The sequence below is a fragment of the Hypomesus transpacificus genome, chromosome 11 (genome assembly GCF_021917145.1).
Source record: "Hypomesus transpacificus isolate Combined female chromosome 11, fHypTra1, whole genome shotgun sequence".
Classification (NCBI taxonomy): Eukaryota; Metazoa; Chordata; class Actinopteri; order Osmeriformes; family Osmeridae; genus Hypomesus; species Hypomesus transpacificus.
In genome coordinates, this window is record NC_061070.1 from 6,005,231 (window position 1) to 6,028,088 (window position 22,858).

A 22,858-nucleotide genomic window follows, 5' to 3' on the forward strand; every position below is an offset into this window, starting at 1 on the left:
GAGAAAATGTATCGACCGCTTCAAAAAAAGCGATACTTTTTTGAGACAATTGTGTCAAATAGCTGGATGTCCCTAGTATGCAGCCATGTCAAAACAAAGGGTTTTATCTTGAAAAAGACAGGGACACAGAAAGGGTCCTCACATAACAGGGGTAAGGACAAGACAAAGACTGGACATTAAACAGGAACCTAAATACACAGAAACAAACAAGACACAGGTGGACACAATGAAACTAATGAGAACTGAACGAGACACAGGTGAAGACAATGAGACAGGGAAACACTAGGGCAGGGCAAAACCAAAAACAATGGGGCACGGCCTTGGCCGTGACAACAGTATCATTATGTACAGTTAAATATAAACACAGAATGAAGAAAAAAAAAGAAAGTTAATTAAGATTATTTAGACTGGGAACAAGTCTAAATTGTTTTATTCAGTTTGAGTACAATTTACTCTTTCCTTTGATAGCATGTTAGTGACATTTGACAGGTTTCCCAAGATGAAGGTGACATATACTGATGAATGCCAATTGATTTGCCAGACTTTAAAAAGTGATTAAGCTGTACACATCTAAACCTAATAATGTCAGAATTTCACATGCATCCTGGAAAGAATCTGAGAGATTGCATTACAGTATCTGCCATTATCAACATAATTGAGACAAAATGTGTGAGTTTGTAGTAAAGTTAAGAAGTTAGTCACTGTAGCCAGGGGAGTTGTGCTGGTAGTCTCAGCGTCTCTCCAAGAGGAGAGGGACTAAAGCCCAAGTTATACTACTCAATTTTCGGACACAGGGAACGACCTCTCCAATGTGGAACGCCCTCTCCGAGCCCTCGGAGAGCTTGTTGTGCACCTCCTGATTTTCAGACTCTCGTACGAATTTTACAGATACCTCTTGGCCGTGATTGATCCACTAACGACATCATTTCCGAACGACATCATTTCCGGAATCTCACATCTCCGAACCTAACATTTCCTGTCAACATTCGTGTTCTATTCGCCATCGTTCACTGTGTGTGAGGAAAAGGTGGGAGGGGGTAAACACACAAAGACGTCATGGGGTAGGCTTCTGTAAGGATCAAAGACAGTGCTCCACCTACTGTTCTGGCGGTGAATTGTTTTCAGCACCCACAGCCTTCGGAGTACTATAAATTCAAGAGTAAATCGAATCTGTCCAACTCTGTTAGACTGTCTGTCCGTATCGGAGTCAGAGTAGTATAAATCTAGCTTAACACATATATGGATGAAGAGAAAATAACACCTCCACAGTGGCATTGACAACTTAATGTCATTTTGAAAGAAAATCCCCATGGTGTCCAAGTCTGTCTCTCCTGTCGCCTGGAAACCACATTCCCGTTTACAGTTCCCTCTACTTCTGCTGTAGGACGTTCTCCACAAATATGCCCTACCTTTTCAAGCTGTTTCAACAGTGCCTCTCTATTGGCTCAGTGGTTAAAACATTGCTAAGTAACAGATCCGGGTTTGAGTTCACAGAAGTGGTTGAACTAAGAGTGGGGTGTACTGCTATAGATGGGTGGATGTGAGTCTCTTCATGCCTCTTCTCTGAGCCAGACTGGAAGAGAGGACAGGCTCTAGCTTGGGGGTCTGGAGGAAGCCGTTCAGAGCTGAGTATGTAGCAGCCATTGCACCCTACAGGTATCACAGGATAAAATAAATTAGGGGTCGACATTAACATGTGTATTTGGTTAACAATGGCCCTTTTGTAATGTACTTGTTTTAATGTATAGTCCATCTTGTAATAAGTATTTCTATGAGGAGGGAGAAGGGTACGTAGAACACAAAAGAACATTTGTCAAGGATTATTTAGCGTGTGGGAAACGAAAGGTCACACCAAAGTCTGAAAAGCTTAGCGCCTCGGGTCTACCTCCCCTCACCTTCACCAGGTGTGCATCCTGTGGCTGCAGTTGGGTTTGGGACAGCTGATCTCTTTCCACTACCCATGCATGTCTGAGCACCTGAGAGGCCATCAGTCTTTGGTGGGGATCCACGTGGAGCATTTTGGTCACAATGTCTTTGGCAGCATCCGACACTGTGCCCCAGTTGCCTCCGGTAAGGACATACTTACCACTGCCAATGCGAGCCAAGACTTCCTCTGGTGTGTCATTAGGCCCATTGGCGAATGGCGTGAATCTAAATAAGCAGTGAGATATGGATGCTGCTTGTTATTAGAAAAGTTCTAAAACAGCTTACAACTTACTTTTGGAGATCACTCCAAAATAATCTATGCCTTGTTTATCTAGATATGGAGGTGAGGTTCTGGGTCGAGGATGTGATCCAATGGTTTGTAGTGTATAGAAAATGCTGTGTATTTTGGCTGGCATGATTCCAGGGTGCTAAGCTACAGATAGGTAGACATGCAAAGACAGGCAGGTATTTTAACAGACAGAAAGACAGGAATACTTCATGACAGAGCCAAAGCTATGGATCCAGGTCCTGGGAAATTACGCTCCACTTAGAACAATTGCATCCCTCTGACTACCTCTAACTCTGGCTCCACCTCTGCCTTTATCCAGATTACTTTAAAAATCCCTTGCCCTCTGTCCTCACCATTATCTCCCTGCTGCTTAAACAAAAGCAAAAGCAGGCGACTTACCCTGCTAGCATTGTGTACAGAAGAATCCCCAGACTCCAGATGTCACAAGCTGCATCATAGCCCTGTTTCTTTAACACCTGTAACAAACAAATTACACCTCACAACCTTTGAATACTTCTTACATATCTATAACAAGTAATAATGTTCTGTAGAAATTTTTGGCATTCAATTTACATAAATATTATGTGAACTATCATGTAACTATGTAGCAGTTGCTATGTAACTACAATGTCGTTACTACTACTTGTAGGTAGTTTGAGGGACAGTGGATGTTAACATTGATCTTGTGTTGGACAAAACCTCCAACTGCCTCTTACACCTCTCCCATATCCTATACCTTCTTACACAATGTCAGATCATGTAGGTGCGCACATAACACAATACAAATTGTATATTTTGAAAAGACTCCCAATTTATTTTCAGAGCAGAAATGGGTCTCAAAATGGAGGTAACGCTTGGAGGTAACGTAATCATTATAGATAAATCACAATATTAAATAAACTGGAAAAATTATTGCAGCAAAATCCTCCATACAGGACTTCCTCAGTTTGCTCCAAGATTTGCACTTGCAGTCTTTGCAGTATAATTGGCTGCGTAGGTGGTAGACTTGGCCTTTTTTAACAATGTGTCACTGAAGTTCTCCATGTAGCACACAGTGTCTTTGGAAGACCTCATTAATTTTCTGGTGACAAGGGAGCTAAGCATCTCTGTGCTAAGGCTGGCACGGTACTTAGTCTTGTTCTTTGTCACCAAACTGAAGACTCTTTCACAGTCTGCATTACTGTGAAAAATTACAAGGACACCAAGCATGACAGAAGATAGGCTTGCAAAAACTTTTCTTCCTCCTGTTGCCATCATACCCAGTTCTCTCCAAGCTTCATCAGCCCTCTTTGTGAGGATATCATCATCCAAGGTTGTGGATTGAAACAGCCGAAACTCCTCTTCAACATCATCCACTGTGACTCCCTTGGGCACCAAGCAGGGGGAACCTCTCCATGAAATACCTTAGAGAGGAAAAGGTGACAGTTTGGCGTCTACTTACGTCAGCCACTGCAGCATTGGTGCAGCAGTTCAGGGCTGCCTTTGGTTGTATACGAGAAGCGTGGGCTGCCTTTTGTTGTATGGGAGTGGCGTGGGCTGCCTTTGGTTGTATGGGAGTGGCATGGGCTGCCTTTGGTTGTATGGGAGTGACGTGGGCTGCCTTTGGTTGTATGGGAGTGACGTGGGCTGCCTTTGGTTGTATGAATTTGGTGAATGCTACCTTTGCTTGTGTGGGAGTGGCAGATGCTTCCTTTGACTGTGTAGGAGTGCGAATGCTCCGTTTGGCTGTCTTTTGATATTTGACTGGTAAGGGCCTGCTTCCACCTTTTGACTTGCTGTTGCTTGCTTTAAGAGTGGACGAGGATGTGGGGGCAGCTGGGGTTGTTAGAGAACAAGCTGAGGAGTTTAATGGCATTGGATGCTTCTTTGTCCCTGCTGCTTCCTCTGAAAAAAACACGGTCAGGGGTTCCCACGTCTGAAGTAGGCGATTCATACATTGGCCAAGGGATAGCCACCTTGTTGAGCACAATTCAATAATTTTTCTGACCTCTGCATCACACATCATTTGGACAATGCAAAGCATAGCTTTCCTATTACTGCTCTTGTCCAGGTAGTAATACATTGTTATGAGCATGTCCTCAATGTCAATTTGTAGCTATCTTGCAGCCTTCTCAGCCGCAATATGCTGGCATGCACAGCCAATTATGTGTATCTGGGGATTTTTGGCTGTTATAAAACCTGCAACTCCCCTTTTTAAGCCCTGCATTACTGATGTATTGTCAGCTCCAAAGCTGACACAGTTGCTCCATGGTATTCCCCTTTTGCTTAGCTCGTGGTCAACAAGATCATAAATGCCCTCCCCAGTAGAGTTCCTGCACTCAACAAGTTTCAGCAGCGCAACAATAATCTTGCCCAAGCTGGGATCAATGATTCGGATGAGCAAAGGATATAGTTGGCATCATCCATGTCCGTGCTGCTATCATTTGCTATGCTGTTTGGGGATTTGGTCATAAAGTTGGTGGTGGTCTGTTCATCATTCACCGACAGCGTATTAACTATGGCTGCAGTCTTCGTTCTTGCACAGCTGCTTGGCTATTTGGCTATCTGGGAACATTTTCCGAAATAATGGCCCTGCATGATTTGATTTATTTATTAAGGATCCCCATTAGTCTACACCATGGTGTAGACTATTGTTCTTGGGGTCCAGGCCAAAAAATATTACAATACAATATAAATACATAAAATGCAGTACAGCATGATCAATTATCACAAAAACACAGACGTAGAAAACAACATTTACATTAAAAGTAAAATAATACCTAAAATCCCTTAGACACCTAAGATAATAATCTTATCTACTATAATTTCCTTTCTAATAATAGCTGCCTTAAGTTTCCTTTTGAAATCACATTTATCTTGTGTTAGAGTCACATATGAGGGGAGCACATTCCAGTATGCAATGGCTCTGTACATTACTGTTTTTTTAAGTGCATTGGTTCTGGGTAGAGGAAAATTAAAGTGACCACTAATTGCCTGTCTAGTGTTATAACCATGTCTCTCATTTGCAGGTGATAAGTGTAAATACAAACTGACAGGTTTCTGTGAGGAATACACATTATTTAAAAACAGAATAAGGCTACATGCCAGTCTTTCATCCACCCTCATCCATGACAGCCTGTCGTGCATAACATCCACACTACTCCTAACAGAGCAGTGACGTGCCAGTCTTGCCGCTCTGTTCTGAGCAAGCTGAAGTTTACTGATTTCTTGCTTTGATGCACTAGACCAAATCACAGGACAGTAGTCCAGATTTGACAGAACTAGAGATTGTATGACTAGTCTTATTGTTGTGTAAATTAGCAGATGAGCACTCCTTCTAATGGCATAGATACCATTAATCATTCTCACCACTGTATTATTAATCTGAGTGGACCATGACAGTGTTTCGTCAATAGTGACACCCAACAGTTTAACTTCTTTAACCTGTTTCATAGCAACACCCTTTAAAGAGAGGCTTAATTTCTTATCTGTCCTGAGAGCATATTTAGAGCCTATTACCATGCATTTAGTTTTTTGGACATTCAACTTCAGCTTATTTTCCATGACCCATTCAGAAACCAGCGTTAACTCTTGTTGAAGCACCTCATTAACATGTTCAATGCTCTCTGACGATACATACATAGTCGTGTCATCCGCATAAATCCCCATTCCTGCATTTTTTAATACACACGGCATGTCATTTACAAAAATAGAATAGAGAAGGGGGCCAAGGCAGCTTCCCTGAGGAACTCCACACTGAAATGTCTCAATATTTGAAAGGGAGCCATTGAACATAACACATTGTTTTCTGTTCACTAAATAGCCCTTCAATAAATCAATAGCGGAATCTTTGAATCCATACGCCGATAGTTTCATGAGTTGTAGCTCATGATCTATAATGTCAAAGGCTGTGCTGAAATCCAAGAGCACCACCCCAACAACTGACTTCATGTCAATCTGTTTGAACCACTCGTCAGTAAGACATGTCAGTGCAGTGCTTGTAGAGTAACCTGCTTTGTATGCGTGCTGTATATCTGAGTTAATGTTGTTTTCTGAAAGATATTGCTGGATCTGCTTAAATATAATTCCCTCCAAAAGTTTACTCAAGACAGGTAAGATGCTGATAGGCCGACTGTTTGAACCTATAAATGGCTCCCTACTGTTTTTTGACAGAGGAGTAACCTTTGCAATTTTCCACAAATCAGGATAAGCACATTCCTTAAAACATAAATAAAAAATATGGCCTACAGGCTTAGCAATTGATTTAGCTGATAACTGAAGCAGTCTGCCGTCAATATTATCAAACCCACAAGGTTTATCACACTTGATTGTGTGAAGTATCTTAACCATAAAATCAGCACTGATTGGTTTGAATTCAAACACACAATCCTTACCACACATAATATGATTTTTTATTATAGCTTTGGACAGCCCACCACTCACAGGCAGCATTTGATTTCTTAGTGTGTTCACTTTACTGAGGAAGTAATTATTGAAGTAGTTTGCTATATCAGATGGTTTAGTAATGAATTCTCCATTCAGTTCAATAAATGAAGGTGTTTTGGCCATTTTACTTCTGCCCATAGCATCATTAAGTACTCTCCAAAGTTTTTTACTGTCTCCATGGCACTCCTCAAATTTAGAATGATAGTAATATTTTTTCTTTTGTCTATTTAATTTAGTTATTATATTTCTTAGTGAGCGGTAGGCTTGCCAATCTGCTACATTACCTGACATGATGGCAGATCTTTTCAGTAGGTCCCTTTCTCTCATCAAGTTTCTCAATTCCTCATCCAGCCAAGGTGCTTTAAGTGATCTAACAGTGAGCTTCTTAATTGGAGCATGTTTATCACACACTGCAGAAAATAAATTCAGAAAGTGGTCCAATGCAGCATTTACATGCATCTTCTCAAGCACAGTATCCCACTCGATATTTTCTACATCAGCAATAAAATCATTTTCTAAAAAAGTTTTATATGTTCTTCTATGAATTACTCTTGGTCCTGCTTTAGGAACCTTTGTTTTCACAGTTAAAGCGACAATATTGTGGTCACTGAAGCCCACAGGAACCGACACAGCTTTAGAACATTTTTAAGAACAATTTGTAAAAAAGTGATCAATGCACGTTGACGTGACCATTCCGTCCCTATTGACATTAATTCTTGTGGGTACACCTATGACTTGAGATAAGTTGCATAATGTGGCTGCATTGCTCAACTTCCTTTTCAATGTACAATTACTGGACAACCAGTCTATATTCTTATCACCAAGAATGTAAATATCATTGTCATTATCAGTTGCATTCTCCAGCATCATGCATATGTTATTCAGATATTCAGCATTAGAGCATGGTGGCCTATAACAACAGCATGTCAATATAGGTTTCAGATGCGAGATATGAACTTGGAGCCATAAGGCTTCTACTCCAACCATACCTAGATCTTTCCTTATTTTAGCTGGAATATGATTTTGAGTGTAGAAAGCAGTACCTCCCCCATACCTGTCTCTGTCTAATCTAAATATATTGTAACCTTGAATTGAAACAGCTGCATCCTCTATGGCTTCTTCCAAGTGAGTCTCTGACAAAGCCATAATATGAATATTATTTTCGTGTAAAATAGTACATAGCTCTTGAACCTTATGTTTTAAACTACAGACATTTAAATGAGCAAACCTCAAACCTTTTTTCGGTAGTTTAATAGACATTAAAGATAGATAAAAATAGAAAGTCCTCATCTCTGAGTCCTACATACCCACTCTTCATTCAGGCAAGTGCTGGGGCGACACAGCCCCTCACTCCCTAGGTAGGTGGGTCACAAGGCGATCATATCTTAAGTAGGCAATGTCCCCTCTACCCCATGCCTCCTTAAGTTTAGGCAGAAGATCTCTTCGTTTCTGCCGTACAGCCTCGGAAAAGTCCTCATTGATGTAAATCCCAGGGGCGGTCTTCCTCAGTTCCTTTCTGCTCCTCAAGATTAGCTCTCTGTCCTTGCAGTTCAAGAACTTGACTACTATGGGACGCTTCTTCTCAGCTCTGTGATCTGGCTTTCCACTGCGGTGAGCCCTTTCAATATGCATGGCTCCAGCATCCAGCTTAAATTTTTCAGAGATTAAGTTGCGGACTTTACCTTCAGTATCAGCCCAGTTCTCCCGTGCTGATTCCTCAATCCCTTCAAAAATCAAATTATTTCTTCTCGACTGATTTTTGAGATAGTCAGCCTTGTTTTCCAACGTGACCAGACTGCCACAAATGGCATACCATTTTCAACGGTGTTGTGGTCACCAGAGACTTTGGATACATTAGCTTTAATCTCATCTACTTCTCGCTGGGTGTAATGAATACTGTTCTTGATCTCCTGTACATTCCTGTTTAAAGAGTCAATACGCTCGTTGGTGGAGTCCAGAATCACCCGGAAAACTTATTAAAGGTGTCAGTTTGTCTGTCCAGTATGTCCACGTAATGGTCTTTCTGCTGTGTCAGCATTTGGTTGATCAGCTTTCTGACAAAGACCATGGTGACCAGCTCAGCCTCCTCTTCAGCCGGAGAGGAGGCCTCTCCCTCGTATTCACTGGCTTGTTCATCACTCTTGTTGTTTTTGCCCTGCTTCTTTCTTGTTCCTCCAGCCATCTTCCCTAGCTGCTTGCCGCTCCCTGGTGAAAGCTGGCTGCTGCCTGATGGTGGATGGCTGCTCCTAGGCCCAGTCTGGTAGCTAGCTGCTTCCAGCTCGCTGGTGTTACCTGGTGGTGGGTAGCTGGCTGCATGATCAGCAATGGATAGCGGCAAATTGTGCTCTGCTATAAAATAAAAATGTTTCTCCGTGTATTGTGCGGGTATCCTGTTATGCTAAATATGTTGTGGTATTTTCGGCACTGATGATATAGTGCTTTCCAGCTTTTTATGTTTTGTCCCTTCAACGTGGCGTCTGCAATCAAAAAATATATTAACTACTTACTAACAGACAGTGAGGTCATGCCGGAAAATATCAAACTGAGGCCTGAATGTATCGACCGAGCGATAGTGAGTCAGTGTGGACCCTTGGCCTTGTTGAAGAGGCCAATAGCGGAACTTTTTTTGTGGTGTGAGGTATTGGTCCTGATGGACTGCAGCCTTCTGCCGGAGGGGAGTGACTGAAACAGGGAGTGTCCAGGGTGGGAGGAGTCGGCCACAATCTTCCTCGCTCGCCTCAGGGTCCTCGAGGTGTGCAGGTCCTCGAGGTAAGGCATATTGCAGCCAATCACCTTCTCAGCAGTGCGGATGATACGCTGCAGCCTGCTCTTGTCCTTGGCAGTGAATGATGTGATACCAGGACTAGACAACTGGTAAGACCAAATGACGGCTCTGTGTTCGCTTCTTTATCATTTAATTAAATTCTAGTCAGTGGGAGAGTTTTATTAGGCTATTATCATTAGCCTATTTTTAGTAGAATCATATAGCCTATTGACAAGAGCTGTGCATAGGCCTACGTGTGGACACCGTAGATTAGAAGGACTTTGAGCATGAACTTGAGAACATCGGACATGTTCAAACTTGACAGGTAGGCCTATAATTCTCTGATAATATGCATCATACTGTGTTCGTTACCTGTTGCTCCTTGGTGACTAATGTCAATATTGACATTGAAAACTGTGCAGAAAGCATGGAGAGGAAGTCTGGACGAATGGTGGCATGGCCATTTCTCCCGGTAACTTTCAAAAAAAATTTGAGGTGCATGCAACCTTATTTTTTTCGATGGTTCTGCCACGGTAGCCTACTACAAGAGTTTGTCTGAAATTAGTAATATTAAAACACCAAGAAAACGTAACGTTAAACCATTTGTAACATAGCCAAGACACTAGAACATGAAGACCGCATGGTTAGCTAACAGCGTTGGGCTCAAATTAAATTACTTTAATCTTATCTCTGCATTCCTCGTCAGTTTACCTTTCAGTGTTTTTTTGTTTTTGTTTTGCTTACTGTCCTCACTGGAAGAATTGGCCAGATGTGGCTGAGAAGGGCGAGTTAGTCAGCTAGAGAGGTAGGCTAAGTCAGAGTGAAAAATCGTTAACTGATACCTAAACAGCGGTTGATTCTACTGACTGAAGAGTTCCCTTGTACTCTCCGATTTCGAGGGTCAAACAGAAGATAGTAATAGGCCTGTCGCGATAGTCAATATATTGACTTATCGCACGGTATATGTAAATGAGCGCAATAATTTTTGGTGCTGCGCTATATTGCAACTGATCATTTTTATAATAAACAATTATGATTATATAAATTTTTACATAAGAACAAATGTCACCAACATTTAATCGATCCGGCTGCCTCAGTCATTTTGTCAGCTTTCGGTGTCGAAAGCGTAGGCGGGACTAGCGTCTCCACACACACAGAGCGGACACCGACAGGTGAAGAGAAGGCGTGAACTCACTGTGTTATAAAGTGTTCTGTTTCGTGACATCTACAGCTTGTTAGGAAGAACAAATAAAAATGGACTTGGTTTCAAAGCTGCAATCTTCAGCTCCGGTGTGGGAACATTTTGTCTTTAATCAAGCCGAATGAGATGAGAGCCAATTAACGTGAACGAGACGGTATGCCGACTTTGTTTTAAAACAGTGGAAACGAAAAAAGGCAACTAACCTAACATCTCACCTGGCAATACATATCTATCCCACCCAGTTTTTCAACCTGTGAACAACAACTGCTGCTGGAGCTGGAAAGGGGTCTTCCATACAGTTCTGTTACAGATGCCTTTTTTCCGACAGTGCAAATATAAACGTGACAGCGCAAAATGGCGCACACTCACGGATAACGTAACTCGCTATATAGCCAAAGAGATACAGCCATTAAACACAGTAGAAAAAACAGAATTTACAAATATGCTGCAAACTTTTGAGAAACACAGGGCTGCCAACTCTCACGCATTGGCCTGAGACACGCATTTCAACCATTTCACACGCTCTCACGCCACACCTTGTATATCTCAAGCTGAAAAGGCAACGCCAACCAAGTAAAGGGATGGTGGAGTGAAGCGAGCGGCCGTGAAAACTCGCCTTGGGAGGGGAGGGGGGGCGGTCATTATTTAATCAGTGGCATAAAATGGACTGAAAATTACAATTGACGTGTGTGCAATAATATCGTTTATCGCAATTAATTTTGGTGCAATATATCGCACAATAAAAAGTAGTTATCGTGACAGTCCTAGATAGTAATGATAGTAACGGCAGGGGGTCTGTGATTGGTCAAACTCTTCTTCTGCTTCTTGCTCCGCTGCAGCTTCTCATGTACGCTTTGGCGACTCGGCACTGACAGTCTTTGAAGGTTGAACCCGTTGAAAATCGGCAATGCATTATTGAGCGTTATGCATACTTTTAGAGCATCAACTCGTACCAGCGTACTTTAATGTCAAAATGCGTACCTGGTATGGAAAATGCATACATGTTGGCAGGTCTGTTAATGTAAAGTGTTCCCATTTTTTTTATATATAACACTCTGTGATAGGTAACAGTCATGGCACATGCTTCTGATCCTGTAGACTCTTTATTTGTCCATTTACCTCTGGAGCCACAACATTTGCGGTGTAGCAAGGAGTCATCAACAGACCGTTCTCAGCCCGCAGCTGCTTTGCAAAACTAAAATCACAGATCCTGATGCATTCTGGGTCTCCAGTCTCATCAACATACAGGATGTTACTAGGCTTCAGGTCCCTGTGAACCACCTGACACAAACAGAAATAACATAACAAATGAGCTTATCTATTATTGAAACAAATAAAAACAAGAAACCAATCCACAGTCTGTTGTTTCTCTCCTTCAGTCATTTTACCCCTACCATTTCTACCACTGTCACTTTCTCCCTTTTTTCATTTTGTCTTTCTTTTTCTGTATTTACTGACCCCCTGTGAGTGGAGGAACTCCACAGTTTTGGTGATGGTGCATAGCACTACAGAAGCCTCTCTCTCAGAGAAACACTTGTGATGTAATATCCTGTCCAGCAGCTCTCCGCCTCTCATCAGCTCCATCACCAGGTACACATACTTCCCCTCATCATATACCTGCAACACAGGCAGACAGCTCAAATACACACTGTCCTATAAGCACACACGCACATTGTCAAGCACCAAGATTACAGATATTTACATCCTTTAGTGTAATGATGTTGGGATGCTGCCCGTATCTCAGCATGATTTCAATCTCCTCCGATGGATCTTTCTTAGCTCTGTCTATGATCTGAAATAAAAACAGTTCCCCATTTTCTTTTACCGAACCAAAATAAATTATAATCTACATACAAAAGCGATTTAAGGTTGGCATGTTGCAATGTTACTGGTGGCACACTTTTATGGTCAATCATGTCCAACAAGTCCCTATAACTGAGCTGTCCAGTGACTGATGTCCCTGAAAAGCCACCATACCTTAACAGCATATTCCACACTGGTGATCTTGTGGACGCAACGCTTGCAGATAGAGAATGCCCCCAAACCAAGTTCCTCCTTGATCTCATATGAATCTTTGAAATGGATGTTGTTGCCATGGAGTTGCTGGAAGTAAAGGCATAAACAACAGGAATACACAGAATGTTAAGTTTAACATTAAAGCCTGTAGTCACATTCCCACTGACGCGTCCCTTAAGACAGTGAAATTAAACTTCTTGTGGTTATGTTTGTATATATTGTAGGGCTGTATTGGCAGAGACCTGAATTATGTAAACTACGTTTGCCATGTTGCTGTAGCTTAGCTAGCTACATTTCCCTTGGGGTTAGCTTCAGTGCAGTGAAGCTTAATTTAATGTAGAGTAACTGGTAGCTTAGCTCACTACATTTTCCAAGTAGCTTGCCCAACACTGTATACAACTCTAACATCACTAACATTTTCCAAAATCATAAAAAAAAATGTTTTACGTTAATTTGAAAATGAACATTTTTTCATCCCAACAATAGGGGGTGCACCCGTGGTAAAATCGCCTATGGTTAAGGCCAGGTACTACAGGCAAAAACCCAGATTTTTGTTCAGTTTGTCAATTTGGATATTTTTGGATATTTTGGTTCTATAACTAGTAAACTTTCATAACATGCCACACATTTTGCCCAAAAATGTAAAAAAAATAAAATAAAATATGATTTTATACCGCCTTCGCCGAGTAAACAAAACCTTAAATCATGGTCTGTTAACATCTTTCATTGAAATTTGTCTCAGCAAGTTAAGAAATAACTTAAATGAATGTTATATTGTTGGAAAGCTTATTCTCTCAAGCATATGGCTAGCCAAATCATATATTGCTATTAACGTTTTTGTCATGGCAGTAAGGGGAGGAACACAGAGCGATAGAGAGAACCCGTTCTAACATTTCTAAGTGTTTAACAGCGATTTTCTCAAAATGGCATCTAGCACACATGTCAAGCTAGACAACTCTTGGCTCATAATAGGTAAAGCTACACAATTTTACATACTGCTTTGTAATTGCACTATCTAGACATGTTCAGAGGGATTTTCATTTTTTTTATGTCAATCTCATTTTATGTGGTATTATATACCAAAAAAGAGGCGAAAACGTTGTTTTTTAGCACTTGTCAAGTGCATTTCAGCATAATTAACTGAAAAAACATTATTTTGACAAAAGCCTCTGAACATTTCGAACCAAATAGTTATTGATCCCATTAAAACAAACCAAAAAGTTCTGACTTCATCTATGAGGTAGTTGCCGTGTTCTACAAAGTATGCTAATTAGCGCATATTTAATGAGAAAACACGTCATTTGCATTATTTATTGGGAGGGAAACTAAAAGTCACAATACAAATATATCTTATATTTTTGGGTATATTCATGTGGTAAAGTTTCATTCTGATAGAAGAACAGGATTTTATTTTTCCTATTCACCTGTCGTACCTCCCCTTAAAGAGGAAGGTTGACTCTGATATTATCATTAAAAGTTGTGTTGATTCACATACAGTTCTAAACAGCTTTTAATGTCATGTTTGATGTATTTTTGTTTATTCTTTAATGCATTACATTCTAGTAATGCTTTCAGTGTTGTGAAATGTTTCAGTGTTGTAAAAATATATTTCCAGGGTTTACAGAGTTTGTGCATCCAGTAGTCCAAAATGTGTTTACATATTCCCATGTCTTGCAAAGGCGTCACATTTGGTCTACTGCAGCCATTGAGTAAACCAGTGATGGTCCAATTTGAATTTGTATGTGTATACAGGTTGGGTGTATATATGGCAAAGCTATACCGATCACTATCAGTTTTGTTTACTATAGGAGCTCCGGTGCATTAGGCGCAGAGCATGTGAGGGGAGCGGAGCGAGTGCTGAGCGGAAATATTTTGGACAGAGCGCAGAGAGGGATTTTTTTAAAGGACGGAGCATTGCCCTATGTCCCGCTCCAATTTCGCTGCAGGAATGCTCACGCCACGAGTCTGAAGCATACCCAAGCCCGAGTCCATCTGTGTCATGCAGTCATCAACACTGTTATCAGTCAAAAAAACGCCTCAATAATGGAGTTCACGAAGTACTTCAAAAAGAAACAGATAAGTCATAGAGGTGTATGATTAATATGATTTATTTATTTACTTCTCCATTATTTCAGGGACAATGCACACTGATCAACAGCAAAAACTGTAAGTGTGCCAGAGTTAGACAGAGAGGCTAATTTTCATCTGCTGTCCCCAGCCAGATGTTTAAAGGCAGCCTAAAATGACAAAATATCAATAACGTCCTAAGGTTAAAATAAGTCAATAAACATACAGTAACGTAGACACACCCAGTTCACATATAAGCAACAGAAAAGTGTACCTACAGTACAAGCGCATATGGACATACATCTGAGGCACATTACATACATCAACACGACAAACACACATATAAGCAGACAGTACATCAATGCTTGCATACCTAATTGGCAACAAGTCATTCCTTAAGGCTATGTTTGAATGTTTTGTATGTGTCTTTTTTGCGTATGTGTGATGGGTGAGCATTCCAAATGTGTGCTGAATTTACAGAAAATGCTGATTTGCTAAAAGAGCTAGACCTATGTGAAATAATACAATCACCTCTTGAAGCAGATCTAGTGTGTCTGCCAGTCTGAGTGCGCTGTTTAATAAAATCATTAAGCGGAGGTGGAGCAATACCATTTAAAATGTTTAAAACCAAACACATAAGTGAATTTAACAAGTTTCTACCAACTCAAGATATTGTGTTTGATGAGGATATTGCAGTAATGGTGACTTTTGGGATTTTATCAAGTGTTTTTAAAGCTTGTTTATGGAGAATATGGATAGATTTTAACGTTGTGCTGCTGGCTTGTGCCCAGCTGGTTAAACAGTAGGTCAGACGGGGGATAATCATTGCATTAAAATACAGTTTTGCAGCTTGCATGGTTTGACCATTTCTCATATATCTAAAATTCATGAGGAAAAATTTTGAATAAGACATTTGTCACTTTTTACCTGTTTTTTAAAAGGAGAGATTTGAGTCAATAAAGATTCCTAAATATTTAAAATCGGATACTACCTGGGGCCCGTTCGTCGTAAGGGTTGAAGCTTACGCAAATCACTTGGCATCGCTTGCCTTCCCACAGTTCACCACGCTCGGGGGTGTTTCAAACAGATTAATGTAGAATGTAGTTCTCTAAAGTCACTGTTGTAGTTGTCATGGCCAAGTGTGCAGACTTGGGTTTACGTAGTTGCAACATTGATCAAAATACAACTTGTATACAAAATTCTAAACTGTTTAATAGACATACACATTGACATGTGTAAAAAACGCTTTACTATATTCCTCAGTCTCTGCTAATCTGTTGATACGATAGGGAGTTCCAGCCGGGCTAGCAAGCTAGTTACCACAGAACAAAGTTACAAAATGTGACTAAACTGAATTTGAAAGTACAAGCACCCACAACTTCGGCAAACCTTGCGCCATGCATCGTTTTTTTGGTATTAACATCTCTGTACGAATACAGCTATGTATCGTACAGGGCTGGGTAAGCGGCCACACAAACTATTAGTTTCTCCTCCACCTTGAAACATAGAAAGCTAGAAATGTTTCCCATGGTCGCTACGTTACGAGAAACAAGTAAACACTCCGATTGGCCATCGCTAGCGAAAATCGCTCCTCATTTGCATAAAGTTGAGAAAATCTCAACTCTGTTGCGTTACGTCGCTACCCACAATGCACCAAGCAAGCGATTTGCCTGGCTCCATAGAAAATGAATGGAAAACATGTTGTCGCTCGCATCGCGTCGCTGCAGTGGACACGCACTGTAAGTTAATCAATTGTCCCTGTAGCCCAATAACATTAGCGAGCTAACTGAGAACCGCAAATATCGGTTCGTCGACGGCTGATCCGCATCCAAATCATGTGGTTAATTTCCATCAGGCTAAACTTATCAGGGCAAGTGCACGAGCACGTCCTACTTCAAAAGGCTGGAGAGGTCGATCACCAAAACCGTGATTTTCTAACGGTATGATGGCGGAAAAGACGAAAGAGAGAGCGGTGATATTCTCGCCATCTGAGCAAACTATTATAATGAGTCTCTACGAAGACAATAAGCATATTATCATGGGTAAGTCAAACACCGCCACCGCTGCCAGAGCAAGACAGGCAGCTTTGCAAAAAAATTGCCAATAAACTAAATGCTCATCTTTAGTGCATTATTACTCCAATCAATCAGATTACATTTCTTTAAATGTGCCTGCTGGCAGTAGGCTTAATGTAAATTAATCATCAAATGAGATCTTGCTAGTGAAAATAATATCAACTCTTTCAGAATAAGTATAAAAACAAGGCAAAAGAGTATCTAATTGATACGAATTCATAGACACTTATGAGGATATATGTAGGCCTACTGAAAGCGCTTATATCATGTACTAGGGTGATATCTGGTAAAATGGGCCACTTTTTGGTAAATCGTTTGGGACAATAATACAATACCATATATGCCTTTTCCATGTGTTTTTATAATTACTAATGACTGTTTTTTATAATTTTTTGTTGAAATTATGTAATAAAATATAATTATTTAGGCCCTACAGTTCTTGAAACATCAGCTGTGCCAACTTTCAGGTAAAATGGACCAGCTGTTCAGGTAAAATGGGCCAGTGAAACTGCAAAGGGAAATAGTAATTTATCATTAATTTTAAAACACAGTTGCTTATACAGCCACATAACATTTAAACTGCATTAAACAAACATATTCATATGTGCCATAATTTAAAAAAAATTGCCTGAAGCCCAGACTCGTCACAGTTCCATACATATGTGACGGTGTGCCCTCAATACCCAGCTCGACCAAAAGGCTCTCATACTGGTTAAACCACTGGCTAACCACCTCTTTGTTGAGTCCAGCAGCCCGTGCTGCAGACAGGACCTCTGGCTTGCGCATCCCAAGCTCTGGGTTGCGCTTTAGAAAGTTCTTAAACCAGTAATATCCGGCCCTCCCTGCTGTCTTGGAGAAACCAGATATGTTGTTCTTGGTTGCAAAATCAAAGGCCACTTGCTGGACATCACATTTTGTGAAGGCAAACCCCCTCTGCGCCAATGTGTTGAGGGTGGCAGCAAGCTCCCTTTCCGCCTCCTGTGGAAGGTAGGGCTTCAGCCCTGACACATGTTCACTGCCAGTCACCTTTACACTGATGCGTCTTTGCAGTGTGGATCGCGGCACACCCCATGCTCTTGATGACACAGATGATGGCCCATTTTAGCTGAAACCATGTTGCCCATTTTACCTCAGTGGGTTAAGGTAAATTGGGCCACCAAGAAAAACATCACTTTTTAAAAAAATATGTTCATATACCAAACTAACAACATTATTTTTGATTGATGCCATCAAGACAGATATTATGCATAGTTTTTTATGAGCATGTTTTTATTTATTTATAGATTTATCATCCTTATAATAGTTTCGTTAGATTGGGTATGCCAGGCTACTTACCATGCAGCTTTCTGGTGCAGTCTTGTTTGAATTATTGGCCTGCCCACCATGGCAACCATAAAGCAATCAAATCCCCTGTTACTTGTCAGGGCTGGGACCCCCAGACCCTAAATGGCCCATTTAACCTGATGGCCCATTTGACCTGATATCACCCTATATATGTGTATATGCATGTAGGCCTGTGTGTAAATCCCTCTTTGATTTCATTGACTGGGACATGGCCAGGGAATATGATGAATTGATTCATCAGCTGGTTAAGCGCCAAGTACACTTTTCTTACAGCAACGCATGCTGTGGCTTTGCCAATGTTTTCTGCATCGCTATACTGTATAAAAATGTACCTGACGCGAAAAACCTCAAGGCTATGCAGAGTCTGAAGCACATTAAAAGTTTAAAGTAGCTTTATTGTCAATTTCTTCACATGTCAAGACATAAAAAGGAATCGATATGACGTTTCCCACTCTACCACCTACCCCCTTTCCACCAAATTCCACCGGGAGCTAGTTCGGAGCTGGTGCTAGAGCCAGTTCGGAGCTGGTTCAAGAACGGAGCTTACTGAGAACCGGTTTTCTTTTCCATGGGCGAGAGCCACCACAGAGCCACGTCATTACGTCACTGTATACGTCTCATATTTCCCAGCAACGCTAGCGCGGGACACAACATCAACGGGACACAAACACAACATCAACAATAGCGGACGTTTCGTTGCTGTTGTTGCTCATGGTTTTGCAAACATACATCGGCATCCAAACACGGCGCATCCAACGTGTTTGTTCAACTCGCCATTTGTATAAACCAATTATCAACCTACGTCACACAACTGTCAAGCAGTCTCAACTGCGCATATCGGTTGTAAAAGACAAACTTCTCCCCGGTCTATTACACTTGGAGTGTCGATCAGGTCATCATATATCTCTGGCCACTGGATTGCAGGGCTTGATATTAACTTTTTGAGGCTCTTGGCCTTTGGACAAATACATTTACGTTTCACTTGTCTATGCACAAAATTCACTTGACCCCGATACCCTTAAATAACCTGACCAAGTGATCGGCCAAAACTAGCCTGGCTAACGGAGGTCGCTTTCTCAGGCAAATGACGAATTAAACAGGCTTGGTTAAAGAAATCCGAGATGCTGGCTATCTTCATCAGGCTCGTATCTACATTAGGCAGTCCTCCCTGACGTTTCTGGTGTAAAATTGAGTGAATCACAACATGTGCACACTGCCAGTGAGCGAGTCTGACTGAGGCTAACGTCAAAAGTGTAACGGGGACGCAGTCTCACTCAGATTGCCAGTTTGAACAAATCAGAAAAACAATCGCACCAGCTGGCTAAAAGCAGAAGAAGAGAAAATATCTCTTGAAAGTTGTCCTTGTCGACTTTTAAATGTAAAATTGACTGTAAAACTGTAAAATTATGAACTTAGTGACATGACGAAGACATGGTTGCCGCTCGATGCGGTCTGTACCGGGCGACATTCTCACTCAAATTTCAAGACTTTCATGACCCAAATCAAAATTCTGATGCGACAGATCAATGGGTAATCGCTTTCTCTTTTAAAGGCTGTCCTCCTCGACCTTTTTGGTATTTTGAAATCTAACTATTTGTATTATCCGTGTGGTCCTTTTGCCATAAAAAATGCTATCCTTTCCCGGTTTTCTGCAGCCACATTGCGCGCGCATCCCGAATGTTTACATTACAATCGAGAATAATAAAAGTCTGAGCAAATTTACAAATTAGCAGTTTCATCAATAAAATAAGCACATTTTCAGCAACTACACTGCCCCCTTCTCGATACATTTTCATTCAGATTCTGATTTACAAGTACCGTTTAGCTGAAATATTAATTGTAAAAACTTAGCGCAATGGCGGCCAAAGCGTTTTGTTGGTCACGGTAACCCCGCCCCAAGCGGTTCTTTGTTGTACGAACCACTTTTCCGGTTCCCAGTCTGTCGAAAGAGGAAGAACTGGTTCGCGATTAAGCACCGGCTCCGAACCGGCACCCAAAATGCGTTGGTGGAAAAGGGCTAACAGTGAAACATAAAAAGCACTGGCACAACAGATAAGACATTTCTTAAAATATAGCGTTACATATTCACATACAGCAGCATACGCTCATAAAGCATAAAGCTTGCTGCGGCGTGTGATATTTGCAATGTACGGTCTTGCAAATAAATGAGTCCTTGTCGGCTGAATCGATAACGCTCAAATAAGAACTCATCCGTGTGAAATAAAGGATCTTAGCGATCGCGAAGAACTATTGGTATGGAAAGCTAATTGAACTAGAATATATCTCTTTGGTCAGCTGGGTCACTCAAAAAGGGAGCTGTCAATTATTTTCCGGGGGTGTGGCAAGCTTATCCGGCTACACTTACGTTAGCCTGCCCTGGAGCAGGTTAGTGCTAATTGATATGTTACTATGGTGATTTATCGAAAGTGGCTTCCAAGAACCAAAAAGAGGGGCGTTTTTTATCTCAGCCTGAAAATTAGCTCGCTAAACTGCTTGGCGAGCTACGACGAATACCCCCCTGTAGACTTTTGCCAGCAACATAAACATCTGGTTCCGATGACACCTTGCAAGCCCTTTTTTTAAGAACATACAGTTTTCTTAACATTCAGATGAAGGCATGAATCTGCAAGCCATTTAGATACATTGATCCTTGTGGATGTGAGCTTAAGTGCAGCTTGTTCTTTGTTTTTTGCATGCACATAAATCACTTTCATCAGTGTACATTTGAACATCACATCCATTGCAGACACCAGGCAAATCATTAATGTAAAAGCTGAACAACAAAGGTCCTAAATCAGAACCCTGGGGGACTCCCACTTTGGATCCTGGAGTAGATGATGAGACATTACCCTCTCTGACACACTGGGTTCTTCCCTCAAGATACGATTTCAAGAAGGTAAGAGATTCTTGGCAAAAGTTTAAATTTGACAGCTTATTAATCACGACATTTTGATTGACCATATCAAAAGCCTTCTTGAGGTCAAGGAAAACCGCTGCTACTACACCCCCTTCATACCATTTTAAGCTTCACATTCTCCAAGCAAAAGCAGTTGGCTGTTTCAGTCGAATGATTAGCTCTGTAACCAAACTGCATAGGATGTATCTGATATGGAGAGCTGTTGAGGTGTTTTATAAGTTGCTCTGCAACAGATTTCTCAGCAACTTTGGAAACAGCAGGGAGAATACTGATTGGCTGATAGTTAGAGATATCGGTTGAATCTCCGGACTTAAAAATGAGTATTATTAAGACTGATTTCCATCCTTTTGGAAACACACACTGCTTGAGAGATTTGTTGACAATGCCTGTTATAGGGTGAACAAGTGTGTCTTTGTGTTTCTTCAGAAAGATATTGGCTGTGTTTCCCAGATTCGTTAAGAAGCTCTTAACGCTAAGAGCTTCTTAGGAACGTTCTAAGAGCGTTCTAGAGCGCTTTTGCCCTAGAATTCTTAAGTGAGGCCAGAACTCTAGTGACACTAGATTCCGAGACTTCCTGAATACAGAAGCATGGTTGACCTTCATCTACCGGTGTACAATGAAATTGATCAATACTGGAGAATTGAGTTAACTCTACCACTGAGTTGAGAAAGTATGAATTGAAAGCAATTTTACAAATATAAAGCAAATTTAAAGCAATAACAAATTACAGCTTCATCTTGTGTGAGGCCCCTGTTCACATTCATTTTAAGTTGCTTAATTGGATTGCTGTCATGTTTGTCTGTTAACTTTTTTAAATTATCCCATATTAATTTAGAATTACCCCCTGCTTCTTCAATGATCTTGATAAAAAAAAATTGCTTTTGCCTTTCTAAGTTCTTTTGTTACCTGGTTTCTCAACATTATGAATTTCTGCCTATAATTTCCTAATTTAGACTTGAATGACAGTTTCAATGCATAGTCCCATTTTTTCATTAAATTCCAAATGTCAATATTTAGCCATGGAAGTGTGTTCTTTTTGTTCTTTTCATTTTGTTTCACTTCGGCTTTTTTAAGGAAACTATTAATTGTGGTCTGTATGTGGATAAGAAGATGTTGGTGTCTTCCTCCACACTTGCACCCGTTAAACTGTTGCTCCATCAATTCCCTTTATAGCATCCTCAAATAAATGTTGGTCACCTTTCGGTATTCTCAATTGATAAGCCTTTCTGGTAGAACAGATTTTAAAGCGTTTCTTTGTAAGTTTTCTTGTTGAAATAATTAAATTATTGTCAGACATACCAGTTACCATATTGTGTGTTTTGATTATTCTTTCTGGTTTATTGCAAAAAATCTAATCGATCTGGGACTGAGAAGAGCGGGTTATCCTTGTGGGTTTGTTCACTGTGTCATATTAAAACAATCAATTGTACGTTTTAAGGATTTTCTTCAAGATTTATCCTCCCAATTTACATTAAAATCACCCATTAATATAACCGCTTTGTCAAAGTCACATTCCTTTAACATGGAATTAAGCTGATCATAGAATTCACATTTGGAGTATGGTGGTCTGTAGAGACAGATGATAGTGACACTTTCAAACCAATACATTCCAATTTAATTTCACTTGACCACTCAATCTGGCAACAATTAAGGTATTCTTTAATGTAAAACAATACTCCTCCTCCTTTACCACTAAGTTTATATTTTGTCTAAACATATTGTATCCACGTACATTCAAGGTGACAGAGGGTGAATTTATATGAGCCATGTTTGTGAGAGGCATAGAAAATCCAGGTTTGAGTCAACAACAAGATGTTTTATTCATTCATTTGAG

General features: G+C 40.7%; 1 protein-coding gene across 6 annotated transcripts in view; it reads right to left on the reverse strand.

Moving 5' to 3' along the window:
- Positions 1-269: 269 nt before the first annotated feature.
- rps6ka2 (ribosomal protein S6 kinase, polypeptide 2) overlaps positions 270-22,858 on the reverse strand; it is a 176,113-nt gene continuing 153,524 nt past the window's right edge. For 5 of the 6 annotated variants that reach the window (XM_047029941.1, XM_047029940.1, XM_047029942.1 and 2 more), the window contains 7 exons: positions 12,583-12,708; positions 12,308-12,397; positions 12,064-12,222; positions 11,725-11,886; positions 2,615-2,691; positions 1,896-2,151; positions 270-1,650 (listed from right to left, as the gene is read on the reverse strand). In XM_047029941.1, coding sequence (XP_046885897.1) covers positions 1,525-1,650; positions 1,896-2,151; positions 2,615-2,691; positions 11,725-11,886; positions 12,064-12,222; positions 12,308-12,397; positions 12,583-12,708 — 996 coding nt within the window. In that variant the 3' untranslated portion in view covers positions 270-1,524. Of the gene's footprint in view, positions 1,651-1,895; positions 2,177-2,614; positions 2,692-11,724; positions 11,887-12,063; positions 12,223-12,307; positions 12,398-12,582; positions 12,709-22,858 lie in introns of those variants that run through there. The other variant, XM_047029944.1, reaches the window with a different exon arrangement.